At 38.4% G+C, this 16,180-nt stretch overlaps 1 protein-coding gene across 1 annotated transcript in view; it reads left to right on the top strand.

Moving 5' to 3' along the window:
- The window catches only part of LOC102255805 (epidermal growth factor receptor substrate 15-like), a 54,503-nt gene extending 38,628 nt beyond the window's left edge, over positions 1–15,875 (top strand). Inside the window, exons 10-13 of the mRNA XM_005872493.2 lie at positions 5,147–5,223; positions 6,454–6,616; positions 10,697–10,878; positions 13,493–15,875. Coding sequence (XP_005872555.1) covers positions 5,147–5,223; positions 6,454–6,616; positions 10,697–10,878; positions 13,493–13,639 — 569 coding nt within the window. The 3' untranslated portion in view covers positions 13,640–15,875. The remainder of the gene's footprint in view (positions 1–5,146; positions 5,224–6,453; positions 6,617–10,696; positions 10,879–13,492) is intronic.
- The last annotated feature ends 305 nt before the right edge of the window (positions 15,876–16,180 follow it).

A 16,180-nucleotide genomic window follows, 5' to 3' on the forward strand; every position in this document is an offset into this window, starting at 1 on the left:
CCCGGGCATGTGCCCTTGACTGGAATTGAACCCCGGATCCTTCAGTCCACAGGCCAACGCTCTATCCACTGAGCTAAACCAGCTAGGGCTGATAAATGACTTTGTTTTCTTATCTCCTTCCACTAAATTTTAAGTTCCATAGGAACTTGGATCTCTGTATTCACTAATGTATTCCAAGAACCTTAAACCATGCCTGGCCACATATTATTCCTGGATGAATAGATGAATCAGTTACCCTCCTCACAGAGCATGTGATAGGAGCCCAGTGGATGAAAATCCTGGGGATGGGGTATATTGTTTATTTTGTTCTGATAAGTGTTTAAAAAAAAAAATACTGTGGTAAAATATCCTATATAATAAAGAGCTAATTTGCAAATTGTCATCATGCCATCATGGCTCAGACACTCAACACTGGGGAGAGAGGAATGGGGACCAGCCAGGCTGTGGCCCGGGAAAGGGACAAGCTGCCCACCCCATGGTCCCGGGCACCAGCAGCTACATCTGCACCTGTGGCCCAGGAGAGGGACAAGCCTGTGGCTGCAGCCTGGGAGAGAGACAAGTCGCCCACCCCACAGTCCTGGGCATCTGCGGCTGCAGCTCAGGCAAAGCCACCCGCCCACAGTCCCCTGAAGCTGCGGCTGGCCTGGGCGAAGCTGGCCTGGGTCCTGGGTGCCTGCGGCCGGCCAGAGGGAGGGAAGCCCGGGTCCTGGGTACCTGCGACCAGCTGGAGGAGGGAATCCTGGGTCCTGGGTGCAGGGTGAGGCAGAGGCAGTTAAGGGCAATCAGGCCAGCAGGGTGATCAGGCCGGTAGAGGAGCAGTTAGGGGCTATTAGGCAGGCAGGCAGGCAGGCAGAGGTGGTTAGGGGCAATTAGGCAGGCAGGCAGAGGGGTTAGGGGTGATCAGGCAAGCAGGCGAGTGGTTAGGAGCCAGCGGTCCCGGATTGCGAGAGGCAGTCAGACATCCCTCGAGGGGTCCCAGATTGGAGAGGGTGCATGCCGGGCTAGGGATCTCGTGCACCGGGCCTCTAGTACATAACATAAAATTTACCATTTTAAACACTTTTAAGTATACAGTTCTGTGGTATTCAGTATATTCACATTGCTATGCAACCATCACATACATCCATCTTTTTTCATCTTCCAAAACTGAAACTCTATACTCTTTAAACAAAAGTTCCCTATTACCCACTCCTGCAGGCCCTGGCAACCACCCTTTACTTTCTGCATTTATGAATTTGACTACTCTAGGTACCTCATATAAATGGAATCATGTAATATTTATCTTTTTGTGACTGGCTTGAGCTTGATTATCTTGTGGGTCATAAACAGGTCATTAGGGAAGAAAAGATTTCCTCCTTCTCCTCCTAGGATTCTCTGGTAGACAACTGTTTTATGGGAATTATTTGTGAATCTTAAGACTGGTTTCACTTATTCCTTGTTCATCTGGTTGTGCTAAGACATGTTATGATACCTGTTTGGAAGATCCCTTATAAGTAGACGGTTTCTGTACTCTTTTTTTCCCCCCAATATTTTCAACAATAAGAGTTATCTCCTATTTGCCAGACCTTGTTCTAGGCCTTGAAGATACAGTGGCAAACAAAACAAACTTCCTGTCTTTATAGAGCTTATATGGGAAAGATAGACAATAAACAAACATGTAATATGTTAGGTACTTATGAATGCTATAAATTAAATCAGGATAAGGGGATAAAAAGTGGCATGCCTAAAATGTAGCTTTATCAATCACACTTCATAAAAGAAGCATATCAACATAGTCTGATCTCAAATATGTAATGGAAAAAAATACCAGGATAAAAAGTTGTTAAAAATGTAAAATATTGGTATGAGTTATTTCTGGAAATGAGATTATAGATGGCATTTTTTTGTTGTTGTTTAAAGTATTACAAAGAGTATTACATATGTCTCCTTTTCCCCCATTGACCTCCCCCTGGCCTCCCCCAACCCCATGTAGGATCCTCTCTTGGTTTAGGCTGTGATTAAAACTGAAGACCATGTCAATATATTTTGAACTTAACTTGTGTCTTCCGTGTCCTAGGGTGCTGTAACACATTACTACAAACTGGTGGCTTAAAACCCTCCTGCCCCCCAACCCTCCCCGGCCTTCCCGCTGTAGTTTTACAGTCTGTTCGAGGCAGCTCTGCCTCTGTATCTATTTTTGTTCATAAGTTTATAATGGTCTTTATTAATCCATAAATGAGTGAGATCATGTGGTATTTTTCTTTCATTGACTGGCTTATTTCACTTAGCATAATGCTCTCCAGTTCCTAGATGGCATTTTTTTTATCATGCTTTCATGTATTTTTCCACAGTGTTCATTACCTTTATTCTTGGGGAGAAAAGGGTGTTAGTGAGGTCCCATTTGCATTTAAAGCCTGATTTTGCTGGCTCATAGCTCCTGTGTGCATCAATAAGAAGAAAGCCACCTGCTGAGTTCCTCTCCAAGTGTTATTCCTGGGACTCCTCAGCAGGTGTCTCACACTTGAGCTAAACAAGTTCACACTTAGTGACTCCTTCCAGTTTCTGGGTGGGCCTCTGCTTCATTTCAGTCATGATTGATGTCTGAGAAAGTTCTAGCCAAACTCTTATTAATTCCCTAGTTTGGGCAAAAATGCTTTGTCGTTCATACAGGATACATTTCCCAGTGTTTGGACCAGTGCTAAATAGGTCATTTATTCTGATGAAGAAAGTGTAGAAAAACTCTAGTAAGCTACAGTAGCATATGCTTCATACATAAATGCCATGTTTTTTTTATTCATTTCTTTTCCAAAGTACACTCCACAAAATTCCAGTCACTTCACAAAATTTCAGTCAGACTTGACCTAACTCAGCACTGTTGCCAAATGTTATGACTTCTTGTAAAAGCTGTGGGACAATGGCAGAGGAAAAGCATGAAGCTGATTTTTCAGTCTTTCCAGTGAAATGAACCCAACCCCTTTCCCTCATTACCTGTCTACCAATCAGGAGAGCATCTGCACCCTGATTATACCTCAGCTGCTGTGGAATCAGGAATAACAGGAAGAGGAGGAAAAGGAAGGGAAAGCCTGAAACACCAGCCATGACTAGGCTGGGCCCCAGCTGTGGGACTCAGCAGATATGTAGTAATAATAAAGCATGTTTCATAGCTCAAGCTCCAGGATTTCCTGTAACTCTGGACTTTCAACATCCTCTTCAGGCTCAGAGTTGTTGGTGTATCCCTAAAGGTCTGGTTTTGTCTATGATTCTCAGCACTCCTCTATACTTCCTCCACCCCATGAGTAACTTGGTGACAAATCAAACAAAAATAATATACAGGGGTGGGCAAAAGTAGGTTTACAGTTGTAATACAAATAAATAATATAATAATTAATACATAATAATACAAGAATAAATTGCATGTTTTGTGTACTCACAACTATAAACCTACTTTTGCCCACGCCTGTATATATTCTTTGCCCATCTTCTTGTTTATGCCCATGGTATACTCATTTTTAGAGTAAAGGCACACTTTACACATTTCAGTGAGTAGTTGGGCACAGTGTTCTAAACCTGATCTACACTAATAAAAGGGTAATATGCTAATTATACCAGGAGACCTTCATGGTGGCGGGGCCGAGGCAGAGGCGGTTAGGGGTGATCATGCTGGCAAGTGGGGGGCAGTTGGGGATGAGCAGGCCAGCGGGGGGGGCAGTTGGGGGCAATCAGGCCGGCAGTGGTGGCAGTTAGGGGTGATCAGGCCAGAAGGGGGGGGCAGTTGGGGGTGATCAGACTGGCAGGCAGAGTGGTTAGGGGCAATCAGGTAGGCAGGCAGGCGAATGGTTAGGAGCCAGCAGTCCTGGATTGTGAGAGGGATGTCCTAAACCAGCAGTTGGACATCCCCCAAGGGGTCCCAGATTCAGGCTGGGCTGAGGGACACCCCCCCCCCCATCCCCCGTGCACAAATTTTGTGCACCAGGCCACTAGTTTGATATAAAGATGAAGAGTTGAGGAAGGATAAGGAGATTTTTCTGCACCTCTTTGCTTGCTCTGTCTTACACTCTCTTTTGCAGATTTCTTTCCTCTCCTTCCCTTGTTTCTTTTCTGCTTTCCTATATCAAGCAGAAATTCCTATAAACATTCTTTGACTTTATTGGTGGCCTTATGCCTGAACAAGTGAAGCCTATCTCAAAGTAAATCAGTTCATTCCAGCCAGAAATGTTAGTCCATGTGGTAAGTGCACTGTAATGGAACAGATACTTTGTCATGCCTGTGGAGCAGTGGTTACATAATTGCTTTTGCAATTACTGTGCCTTCTGCCTGGAATAGCTTGCTTTCTCCTACCTTCATCTATTTGGCAGATTCCATCCCTTATTTAAAAGACCTAGCTCAAATGTTAGTCTTCTTTGATACTTTTCCTAATTCTCCCAGACAGTGGCACCTACGACATGTTTTTCATATCTCAAATAGCTCATTTAAGATGGTTTTATTATAGTTTGTTTACATCTTCCTCACTAGACTGTGAGCTTTCCAGGGGTAGGAACTCTATTTTCTTATTTTCCTAGATGTGCTAGTCAACAAATGTTTTTTGACCATTCATTTTTCATTGGCTAAGCCTTATTCCCTATTTTTAAGGACCTTAAAATCTAGTAAAGTGTGATATATCAATCATAGATAATTATAGTACAAACTAGAATGCAGTCAGTGCCACAAAAAAGGAAGAAATCACTTCTTGTTCTTGGAATTAGAGATGCCTCGGTTATTTCAAGCCTTGTGGATGAGGTAGCATTCAAATGGGCCTTGGAGAATAGATGTAAAATGTGGAATTAACGTAGTCTAGCTTTCTTTACTTCTTGATGTCGTTATTATAAATATTTTAAGTGCATGGGAGCTATATTATGTGACATGCATTCCAGAGTCCTAAATGCTTTATCTAGAGTTAGTTTACCTTTTTTCATCTTAAATTACTTATTAGTTGATTTATATAAAGAAATGCATTTATCTTGTAGGAATATCAATGTGCTCACTGTCTTTTTGGACTTAAGTCAGGAATTCAGGAACTAATATTTGGGATTAGATATTTTTCACCTATCTGAAATGTTACCAACCGAAAGAGGACATGAAATTTGATGTCTTTCTGTTTTATTGCATTGATTTTCTTTATTCGTTTTAGCCACAGACCCCTTTGCTTCTGTTTTTGGAAATGAATCATTTGAAGATGGATTTGCTGACTTCAGCACATTGTCAAAGGTATCCAAAGTGATTAGCGGGAAGGTATAAAATACATTGTTTCTACCAAAAGAGCAATTCTTCCTTTCAATTATATAACCCCCTCACAGACTTTGCAACTTGATTTCAATAATTCACAGCAAATGTTGATTTCAAATAGAAGTGGAAGATAAGATATAATTAAAGTAGATGTACATATTTCTATTCATAAAGACCATGGTGATAGCACAGGTAATTATAGTTTTCTACTGACAGGTTTGCTCAACAACTTCATTTTTAAGAGTCTTATGTATTTTTAAACACGTTTCTTCCAATTAAACTGCATTTTTCTCCTCTTGATTATCTGGGTCAATAGTTGTATAATCTGGGTATTCATTCCATCCTCTGCATTGGTTAATTGGCTTTTTTTGTTCTGAGGCTGCTAGGGTTATGTTAATACACATAGTCCAGCACTTACATGTCTTCTACCTATTTTCCAGGATAGCTCTAGGACTGATTGAAGCCAAAAGAGTAAAATTAGAATATATGTCAAATTGTCTGTGCCATTGGTTCTCAACTAGGTATAACCCCCCCGCCTATCCCCAGAAAACATTTGGCAATGTCTAGAGATACTTTTGGTTGTCACAGTTGGATAGGGGGACTATTCATATTTAGTGGATAGAGAGAAGGGATGCTGTTAAAACATCCTACCAAGTTCTTCCCAGTACCCCCACACCATAGAATTATGGCCAGCCCAAAATGTCAGTAGTGCTACTGTAGAGAAACACTAGCCTAAATAGAGCTAAAATCTTAACATCTGATTCATTATAGAAAACAGAATCTTTCATTACTCCATGTATTAGAAGGATAGGGTCTTCAGACTCACATTAAGACTAAAATTATGATTCCATGAGGTCAATTTGCTTTAAAAAACTGACTTTCAAGTTGTCTTTAATGTTCAAGAGGCTGTTTTAAAATGGCCTCCAGTGGTTTTGTATTGCCTGGAGCTTGACAAACCTTTGATCCCCAGATGGCTTATTTTGGTATAATCTTTTGCTCTTAAAAAATAGCAGTGTTATAATCACTACTCATATAGAACAATTAAAAAAATATTCCCCCTTTGGTCCTGAATGCAATGGTTAAAATGTCAGTGCTCAGAATTGAAATACATAAAGCTGCATAATACTGAAGACCATTCTTCCAAATGCTACATGTACAGCTTAATTGGTATAATATATATAACCATGCATAAACGTTTCTTTTCAAACAAAGGCTAACAATGAAGATCCTTTCAGTTCAGCCACACTGAACTCCGCCAGCAATGTGGTCCTTACAAAAAACGTGCTGGAGGAAGCACCAGTCACAAGTGAAGATGTACCCCCAGCACTGCCACCGAAGATCGGAACTCCAACAAGACCCTGCCCACCACCACCTGGTATGAGAGTTCCTAAATCAACAAGATGCTTTTTTTTTTCTTAAAGTATTGTGCGGGCCTTATTTATAGACTTACCTAAAGGGCCTTTAACAAAACAAGTCAAGAAAACATGGCAGGAGCCTGCTACTATCCTGTGTTCTGACCTCAATACAGAATTACAGACATGTGCCTAAGAACCCAGCATGTGTAACTGTCATGAACTACTTTTCTGGCACGTGCAAATTTCTTTTAAAATCATTTTAGAGAAGCAGTAAATGGAAAAAGGAAAGTATCTATGAAGTCTCAGTGGGAAGCCCATTGATTACTGTTTGAACAATGGTTTCCTGCACTTTGGTGTTTTAATTAATTTCTATAAGAGAAGATTAGTTTGAAGTCCCATTCTTTTCTTGCCAAATGTACTCCTTAAATTCTTTAATGTGAGAATATATGGCTTTTGGTATCCAGCATTTAGCAATATAGTGATTTGAAATAAATTAATTAATTGTTTTTCTTGAAGAAAAATCTTTTACCTCAGTTAATGAAAGATGCCTTGGTTTTATAAAAGTGATTTTTTTGGGATCTGGGAATAAATTCTTAATTTTTTATTTTTTTTAATCTTTAGCACTATCCAAAGAAAAGGGACCAAAAAAAAAGACTAATCCCCTGAGTAGTTGTGCTACTAGGTTGTTATGTGAGAAGACACATCTGGTACATTGTTCTTTTAATCATATATCATTCCTTGGGAAATTTTGAGCACAGGACTATAGATTACTATTCTTTTTTGTTGTTGTTAATCCTCACCCAAGAATATTTTTTCATTGATTTTTAGAGAGAGTGGAAAGGAGTGAGAGAGAAAGAGAGAAACATCCATGTGAGAGAGACACAGCGATTAGTTGCCTCTCACATATGCCTGGGGATCGAGCTTGTAACTGAAATATGTGCCCTTGGCAGGAATCAAACCCAAGAACCCTCAGTCTGCAGGCTGACACTCTATCCACTGAGTCAAACCAGCGAGGGCTTTTTTTTTTTTTTGAATGTTTTTATTGATTTCAGAGAGAGGAAGGGACGGAGAGAGAGAGAAACATCAATGACGAGAGAGAATCATTGATTGTCTGCCTCCTGCACGTCACCTACTGGGGATCAAGCCCACAACCCGGGCATGTGCCCTGACCAGGAATCAAACCATGACCTCCTGGTTCATGGGTCGATGCTCAACCACTGAGCAACACCAGCCAGGCTTGATTACTATTCTTGCCTTTTCATAATAACCTCCCTATGGTATTTCTTGGGACGATTATTTCTTCTTCCTTGATTTAAAGAAATTTCATCTTCAATTGTTAATTATCTGTTGAAAAGTTAGGTAAACAAGTGATTTCTATCTTTTAAGGAAAAGTAGCCTATATCATATATTGTTAGAGGGTAAGGTTGTCAGTCTATATATTAAACAAATAAGAGCAGTTTGCTCATTTAACTTTTAGAACTATATAATGCCAATAGTGAAGTTATTTTTTAAGTCCTAAATAAAATAATATACTAGTGCTTTAGCTAAATCTTCAGCAGAGTGAATGTATATCACTATAGAAAGATCAAGGAAAGGATGGTTTGTTGGAGAGAGTACTTGACTGGGAGCTCAAAAGTTTGGGTTCTAATTCTGAATATGCCCTGACGAGCTCGGTGATCCTGAGTGTGTAATTTCTGAGCCTCAGCTGTCTGAGCTGTTAGATGGTGGCAGTATTCTAATTTCGCTACCTTCACAGGATTGGTGGAAGGATCCACTGAGATGTGAAATATGAACATCTTTTGTAAGCTATTAAAGTGATGGAAGATATTTTAACACCTGTTCTTAATTTTCTTCAGGAAGTGTTAAATTTAAAACTTTAAAATTTGAGAACTTGCTTGAAAATTATGATGCTGTTGTTTGGTCAAAGATTAGTTTATCAGCAAACACGAAGATTTAGGCCCTGTGCTTCAAAACAGTCTCTTTATTCTTCAGTTTGATGTATTCTAGGTGGCAAAGTAAATTTTTAATTTCATGTTCCCAGATGTTATATATAGATGCAGAGAAAAATCAGAAGAATATCAGCATTTTTCAAAGGTCATTTGCCCTTACTGCCACAAGTGGGTAACTGAATCAGGCTGAGATTCTAATAGATGAGGCCATTGAAATTCTTTGTCATTCTCCTGTTATATCTTTTCTTCTCTCTTTTCCTGGGAACATGCTATTTTGGGGAAGAAAAGGGTTTACCCCAGGCAGAAATAGGAATCCTGACCGAATTTACCTACATGGAGCTGGAATATAGTTGAGAGGTTATGTGTGAAAAATTTGAAGATAGATGTTGGTGTGGCCATTTAAGAGCATATGGAGAATGTGTTTTGGGCACTCAACCCTGCCCCCCACCCCCAGTTCTTCATGCTTCCTGTGTTCATGTTCTTGTGTGTTTGTGTTTGCTGTATTTACTAGTTGAAAGAGAGAAACATCCATGTGAGAGAGACACAGCGATTAGTTGCCTCTCACATATGCCTGGGGATCGAGCTTGTAACTGAAATATGTGCCCTTGGCAGGAATAAAACCCAAGAACCCTCAGTCTGCAGGCTGACACTCTATCCACTGAGTCAAGCCAGCGAGGGCTTTTTTTTTTTTTTGAATGTTTTTATTGATTTCAGAGAGAGGAAGGGACGGAGAGAGAGAGAAACATCAATGACGAGAGAGAATCATTGATTGTCTGCCTCCTGCACGTCACCTACTGGGGATCAAGCCCACAACCCGGGCATGTGCCCTGACCAGGAATCAAACCATGACCTCCTGGTTCATGGGTCGATGCTCAACCACTGAGCAACACCAGCCAGGCTTGATTACTATTCTTGCCTTTTCATAATAACCTCCCTATGGTATTTCTTGGGACGATTATTTCTTCTTCCTTGATTTAAAGAAATTTCATCTTCAATTGTTAATTATCTGTTGAAAAGTTAGGTAAACAAGTGATTTCTATCTTTTAAGGAAAAGTAGCCTATATCATATATTGTTAGAGGGTAAGGCTGTCAGTCTATATATTAAACAAATAAGAGCAGTTTGCTCATTTAACTTTTAGAACTATATAATGCCAATAGTGAAGTTATTTTTTAAGTCCTAAATAAAATAATATACTAGTGCTTTAGCTAAATCTTCAGCAGAGTGAATGTATATCACTATAGAAAGATCAAGGAAAGGATGGTTTGTTGGAGAGAGTACTTGACTGGGAGCTCAAAAGTTTGGGTTCTAATTCTGAATATGCCCTGACGAGCTCGGTGATCCTGAGTGTGTAATTTCTGAGCCTCAGCTGTCTGAGCTGTTAGATGGTGGCAGTATTCTAATTTCGCTACCTTCACAGGATTGGTGGAAGGATCCACTGAGATGTGAAATATGAACATCTTTTGTAAGCTATTAAAGTGATGGAAGATATTTTAACACCTGTTCTTAATTTTCTTCAGGAAGTGTTAAATTTAAAACTTTAAAATTTGAGAACTTGCTTGAAAATTATGATGCTGTTGTTTGGTCAAAGATTAGTTTATCAGCAAACACGAAGATTTAGGCCCTGTGCTTCAAAACAGTCTCTTTATTCTTCAGTTTGATGTATTCTAGGTGGCAAAGTAAATTTTTAATTTCATGTTCCCAGATGTTATATATAGATGCAGAGAAAAATCAGAAGAATATCAGCATTTTTCAAAGGTCATTTGCCCTTACTGCCACAAGTGGGTAACTGAATCAGGCTGAGATTCTAATAGATGAGGCCATTGAAATTCTTTGTCATTCTCCTGTTATATCTTTTCTTCTCTCTTTTCCTGGGAACATGCTATTTTGGGGAAGAAAAGGGTTTACCCCAGGCAGAAATAGGAATCCTGACCGAATTTACCTACATGGAGCTGGAATATAGTTGAGAGGTTATGTGTGAAAAATTTGAAGATAGATGTTGGTGTGGCCATTTAAGAGCATATGGAGAATGTGTTTTGGGCACTCAACCCTGCCCCCCACCCCCAGTTCTTCATGCTTCCTGTGTTCATGTTCTTGTGTGTTTGTGTTTGCTGTATTTACTAGTTGAGTTAATTGTAATGATTTTGATCCAGGGAAAAGACCCATCAACAAATTGGATTCTTCCGATCCCTTTAAACTGAATGATCCATTTCAGCCTTTCCCAGGCAATGATAGCCCCAAAGAAAAAGATCCTGATATGTTTTGCGATCCATTTACTACTACTACCACTACCAATAAAGAGGCTGACCCAAGCAATTTTGCTAACTTCAGTGCTGTAAGTACTGTGAATGGGCTGTTTGGGGGAGAATCTTTCCATTTATAGTTTGAAGGGTTTTTAAAGATTATTTTGGAGTCTTCCAAATTTGTATATTTCCAATTAAATTTACTAACATACTAAAAGTGATCTTTATTCTTCCCCCAACCAAAACCTCTGTTTGCTTCTGTTAGGATGGTTCTAAAATTACTCCATTGCACTAGTGATTTTAGTAGTCTTAGTTCTTGTGATATATACCAGTTGTTGTAAACCCTTCTCTTCGTTTTAGTAAACAACATAAATAAAATCCTTACTATTGTTATTTTGTAAATTGTTATGGATGATGGGCCATTAGACAGTTATTTGCTCTCTGCCCACTGGGTAAATGCCAATAATGAGCTTGTGTATTTGTAACTGTGTGTGTGTGTTTGTGTATAAAGCTTTGTTGATTTCTGGAGACCAGTCAGCAACTATTATATGACAGGATAGGGCCAAGGACTCTTTGAATAGAAAGTAAAACTCTGGCTTTATATAGCTGTGCTTTTTAATGTCAATTTTATGAAATAAATATAATCATCAAGAGTTAAACAAATCTTTAATTATTTGGAGGGCGCTAATTCACTAGCCTTCCATATTTACTCTGCATGCTCCCAGAACTGACTAAAATAGGTAGATCAGTGAAAACAAATGGAAGGATGCTGTGATAATGGCATAGGCAGGGTCTGTAACATCCCAGAACTGAGAAAACCAGCTATGGAGGTGTCAACTCTGGAACAACATAAAGCAATGACCTTTTCCACCATTATTTGATAAGAAACAAGGATTTTTAAAAATTAAAATTCTTAGAGTAGCTAACAAAGTTTTATTTTCCCAGATTCTATAACAAAGGAATTTCCCTCTACTTATCACTTTAAGCCAGCGGTTCTCAACCTGTGGGTCGCGACCCCTTTGGGGGTCGAACGACCCTTTCACAGGGGTCGCCTAAAACCATCGGAAAACACATATATAATTACATATTGTTTTTGTGATTAATCACTATGCTTTAATTATGTTCAATTTGTAACAATGAAAATACATCCTGCATATCAGATATTTACATTACAATTCATAACAGTAGCAACATTACAGTTATGAAGTAGCAACGAAAATAATTTTATGGTTGGGGGTCACCACAACATGAGGAACTGTATTAAAGGGTCGCAGCATTAGGAAGGTTGAGAACCACTGCTTTAAGCCCTTGAGATGATTTTGGAAATAGGAGATTTAGACCCTGGTCGCAGTCTGTATGTCTCTGTCAGTGTAGCATTGGGTCACTCAGCCAGCAGCCATTTCTAGTTAGAAAGGAGGTAGGCAGGAATCTGCATACAACTAAGTCAGATGAATGAAACTGAGCTACCTAGGTTTTGAATCTGTACTCTAAGCACCAGTGGCTTCTTATGGATGTGAAGGAGCAGAATAGGAATCAGTATCTTGATTATTGGAAAATGGAATGTCAGGATTATACTGACCTAACTTTTGTTAGATGAAATTTGAGTTGTTTCAAGCATACAATCAAGAATTGCTCTTCTTAGGAGATTACAACCCTCTTCATATAAAATAACCTTCTGACAGTTTATGGCATTTAATATCTAAATATAATTTCATCAAATCAAAACCTGTTTGGAATGATTCTTGAACAGTAGTTGAGGCATTTTGCTTATTTCATACTCCACGATCTCAATATAGCATAATGTAAAGCAGCTCATAATAAGAATGTCTTTCTTTTTTCATTATGAAAGATTTGTTAAGTATTAAAAAATTTAAAGTCCCTCTAATTCCAAAGGAAAAAAGCTATCATTTCACCCTATTATGATATTCATCATGTTGTGGTATTCCTCTATGTGACAGAACTTGAAAGCAAGGAGTTTTTTTTTTTTTTCTGGCAAAGTATTAGCCACTCTCCAGATGCAATCCTGGGAGGTTGCAAGGAGAATTTTTTTACTTCGTATCAGCCAAGATTGCTTTTTTGGATAGATAAAACTATTTCCCTGACCTAATTACGGGTGTTAAGATTTCATTTAGACTCGGTCAAAAAGTTCTCGGTGCCTGCCAAAAATCTTTATAATGCATTTGAAAGAAGAGATTTGGTCCACATCTTGTTTAGTACTCTTATTTTATGTATAGCAGAATCATCACATTCTTTGCTTTATCGTTTTTCTGTACCTGAAGGTTAGATTAAGGGAGGGAATCACCGGTGGAATTAAGTTGAAAATGATTTATCATGTGAGGATGCTCAATGAAGGTGAAGTAGTAGATGTTTTATATTAGATAAAAAGGCTAGCCCTCTCCTGTTTTTAAATCTACTTAAATCACCTTAAGCATATACTTTTTTAAATGATTTTTTAATGTTTAGTTTTATAGACTTGCTATCTGTAAACTGCATTACTTTTTAAAAACAAAATTACATTTAGGAACGAGTAAAACGAAATGTGTTTTCAGGAAAAAAATTTAACAAGTAACAAGACTATTCCCAGAGTCCTTCAGGTGAAACAAGTAGTTAATATCATTTGTAGTAACTATTTTTCCTTCTTTTCTTTTTATTTGTTTTACTCATTAATCTGTTCATTTGTTCATTCATTCATCTTTTACACGGTAGTATCCCTCTGAGGAAGATATGATCGAATGGGCCAAGAGGGAAAGTGAGCGAGAGGAAGAGCAGAGGCTTGCCCGACTGAATCAGCAAGAGCAAGAAGACTTAGAACTGGCTATTGCACTCAGCAAATCGGAGATTTCAGAAGCATGAGGAATTCTCCTGTCCCTTGTCAACCATACAGTACTCTTCTCCCTGAATACTGAAGCTCTTTACAGTGTATATCGAAACTACCTATGAGCATAGGTTTGAGATTCCTGTAAATGTGACAAAAGTGTATTTGTCTTTTTAAAATTCATTTCAGATTTGTCTTCTCCCCACCCTAGAAAAGCAGTAACCCAGTCAGACAGCTTCACCTAGGTCCTTGTTCTCGTGTGCATTTACTGTGCGCTTTTGCCTGCCTCTGCTACTCTCACTTGTGAAGCTAGAGCACCTAAGCTTCTGCCTTCTAGGATATAGAGAAATAGCTTCACCCCTGTGCTACCCTTGTTCTGAAGTTACTCTGATGATAGCCAGTGGGGTTCTTAAAATTTGCAGTATTCTCCTCTAGTTTTAATGGGTGAGGGAGGGGAAGGGAAAAACATCCTATTTATGATAGTGCAGATTGGCTAGTTTAAAGTGCATGTTTGTGTTTCCATAGAATCAAAAGACTGTTTAATTTGTTTTTTATAGACAAGGAAAAATATTTTGCATAAATTGACTCCACTATTGAAAAGGGGATGCTTTAGATTGAACCGTCACAGCTTGAGACACAATCTTTTCCTAAATAAAAACATTAAAGCCTCATGTGTGAAACATATTAAATTTTTTTTCTGAATTTAAAGAATTTCAGATAGAAAGATACCTCTCCATACTTTTAAGTGCTAAACAGTGGAGAAAATTTATCATCTAAAATATACCCATCAGTATAAGGCAAGCAAAAATCGTAACATGGCAGTCATTCTGCCGGGCTGTGGCACTGTCCTCTTTAGTTCATGGCAGGTTTATTTTTGTACTTTTGCAGAAGAAACTTTAGCAAGCTAGAACTGGAAGGTACTTTAATTTTTTGTATGTATATTTTTTTTCCTTTAATGAAGGCTCAGTTACTTGAAATGTAAAAACTTTCACTGAATACAAATGAAAAAGTGGCATGTATTAAATCAAATTGCTCATTTTTGTGGTTTAAAGCAGTTTATTCTCTTCATGTTTTTGACTATGAAAATGGCAGGCTAGCAAAAAAAGGAAAAGTCTTGTTTTTATAATTGGGAGAGAAGAGACCTGCCAACTTATTAGAGCTCTTCGTGTGTTAAAAGCCCATCTCTTGTGAAACTGACCTAGCATACAAGGTAAATTTGAAATAGACTGTGAAGTGGGCTATAAATTTTAATTGTAATTTTTTCTCAACATCAGTTACTGACTTAGGTAATGTATTCAATACCTATTTACCAAGATAAAGAAAGATGCATCTAAAAATAAATTTAAAGTCTCTCTGGTTACCAAGTTAAAGTGATAGTGATCTGTGATAATCAGAGTAACATTGCTTAGCCTATGAATAAATTCTAAAATATCCAATTCATTTCATCTTGAAATGGTGCTTTTTTTCCCCTCCACACACAATTGGACTGCTGTAGTTTAAAACAAACTCAAACCACTTTCTTGCACTGCTTTTTTCTACTTTTGTAAATTGAAACAGCATAAAAAGCATACATATGAAGCAAGGGCTGAATCATAATCACCAGGTTTAATTTTGATAAACTGATACAGTGACTGAGGATATATACAAAAGTTGACTGAGAAGGTGGTGTTGGGAGTTGAGTGTTGGGAGTGGTTTTGGGTATTTTTCTTCCCCTTACACTTCAGGAAAAAGGTAAGTTGACTTGAACAACCTTCTTTTGCACTGGGAAAATGAACAGATGTTTGAAAAATATTTTTCTTAATTAAAAAAAAACACTCTGAAAAATATTAACTCTCTGTAACTTATAAACACCACCTTTTGATGTAATAAGTGTACCCTAATCTTATGTATGTTTAACTGGATTACACAGATTCTTACCTTTTGTTAAAATGTGTATACTCAGTGGACCATTATTATATTAAACTATGTATATATTATATAAATATAAATATATATCTCTATCTTTACACTCACCTGTGTAGGATGAATGTCGTAGAGTCATTTTTGATTATATTTTACACTGTTGACTCTGGCTCCACAGCCTGTGCTTGAAAAGGACAGATAAGTATCCTGAGAGCAAGTGGCACCACTTCCAAAGTGTTAACCATCTTCTACGGACTTGTTCACGTTTCTCTCTTAATAGAATTTTCTCTTATGTTTCAAACTTCTAAATTGTAGCCTGTAACTATGAGAACAATAAACTTTAAGTAATAATAAAACAATCCATACATCTTACTTGAAATGGAGTTTGTGGGACTGGAAGTTGCTCTGCGTGAGTGAGTGGGGAGTGAATTCTAGGACGTTACTGTCCACTACTGTAGATTTTATAAACACTGCCCCACAGGCCCTTCCCCTTCTCACAGCGTCAGAATTCGAGCATCAAAGCTGTCAGTGCTGCTTCATGATCAGGGTGTGGGCTGGATTGACTGGAAGTATCAGGGGGAGGAACTGGCCGGGTTAGGCGTAGATCACCATAGTAGTGACTGTCAGGAGGGAGTGAGAGATGGCCTGAGGACCAATAGGAATAAGAAATCAGGTTG

The sequence above is a fragment of the Myotis brandtii genome, unplaced genomic scaffold, assembly GCF_000412655.1.
Source record: "Myotis brandtii unplaced genomic scaffold, ASM41265v1 scaffold382, whole genome shotgun sequence".
NCBI classification, from domain to species: Eukaryota; Metazoa; Chordata; class Mammalia; order Chiroptera; family Vespertilionidae; genus Myotis; species Myotis brandtii.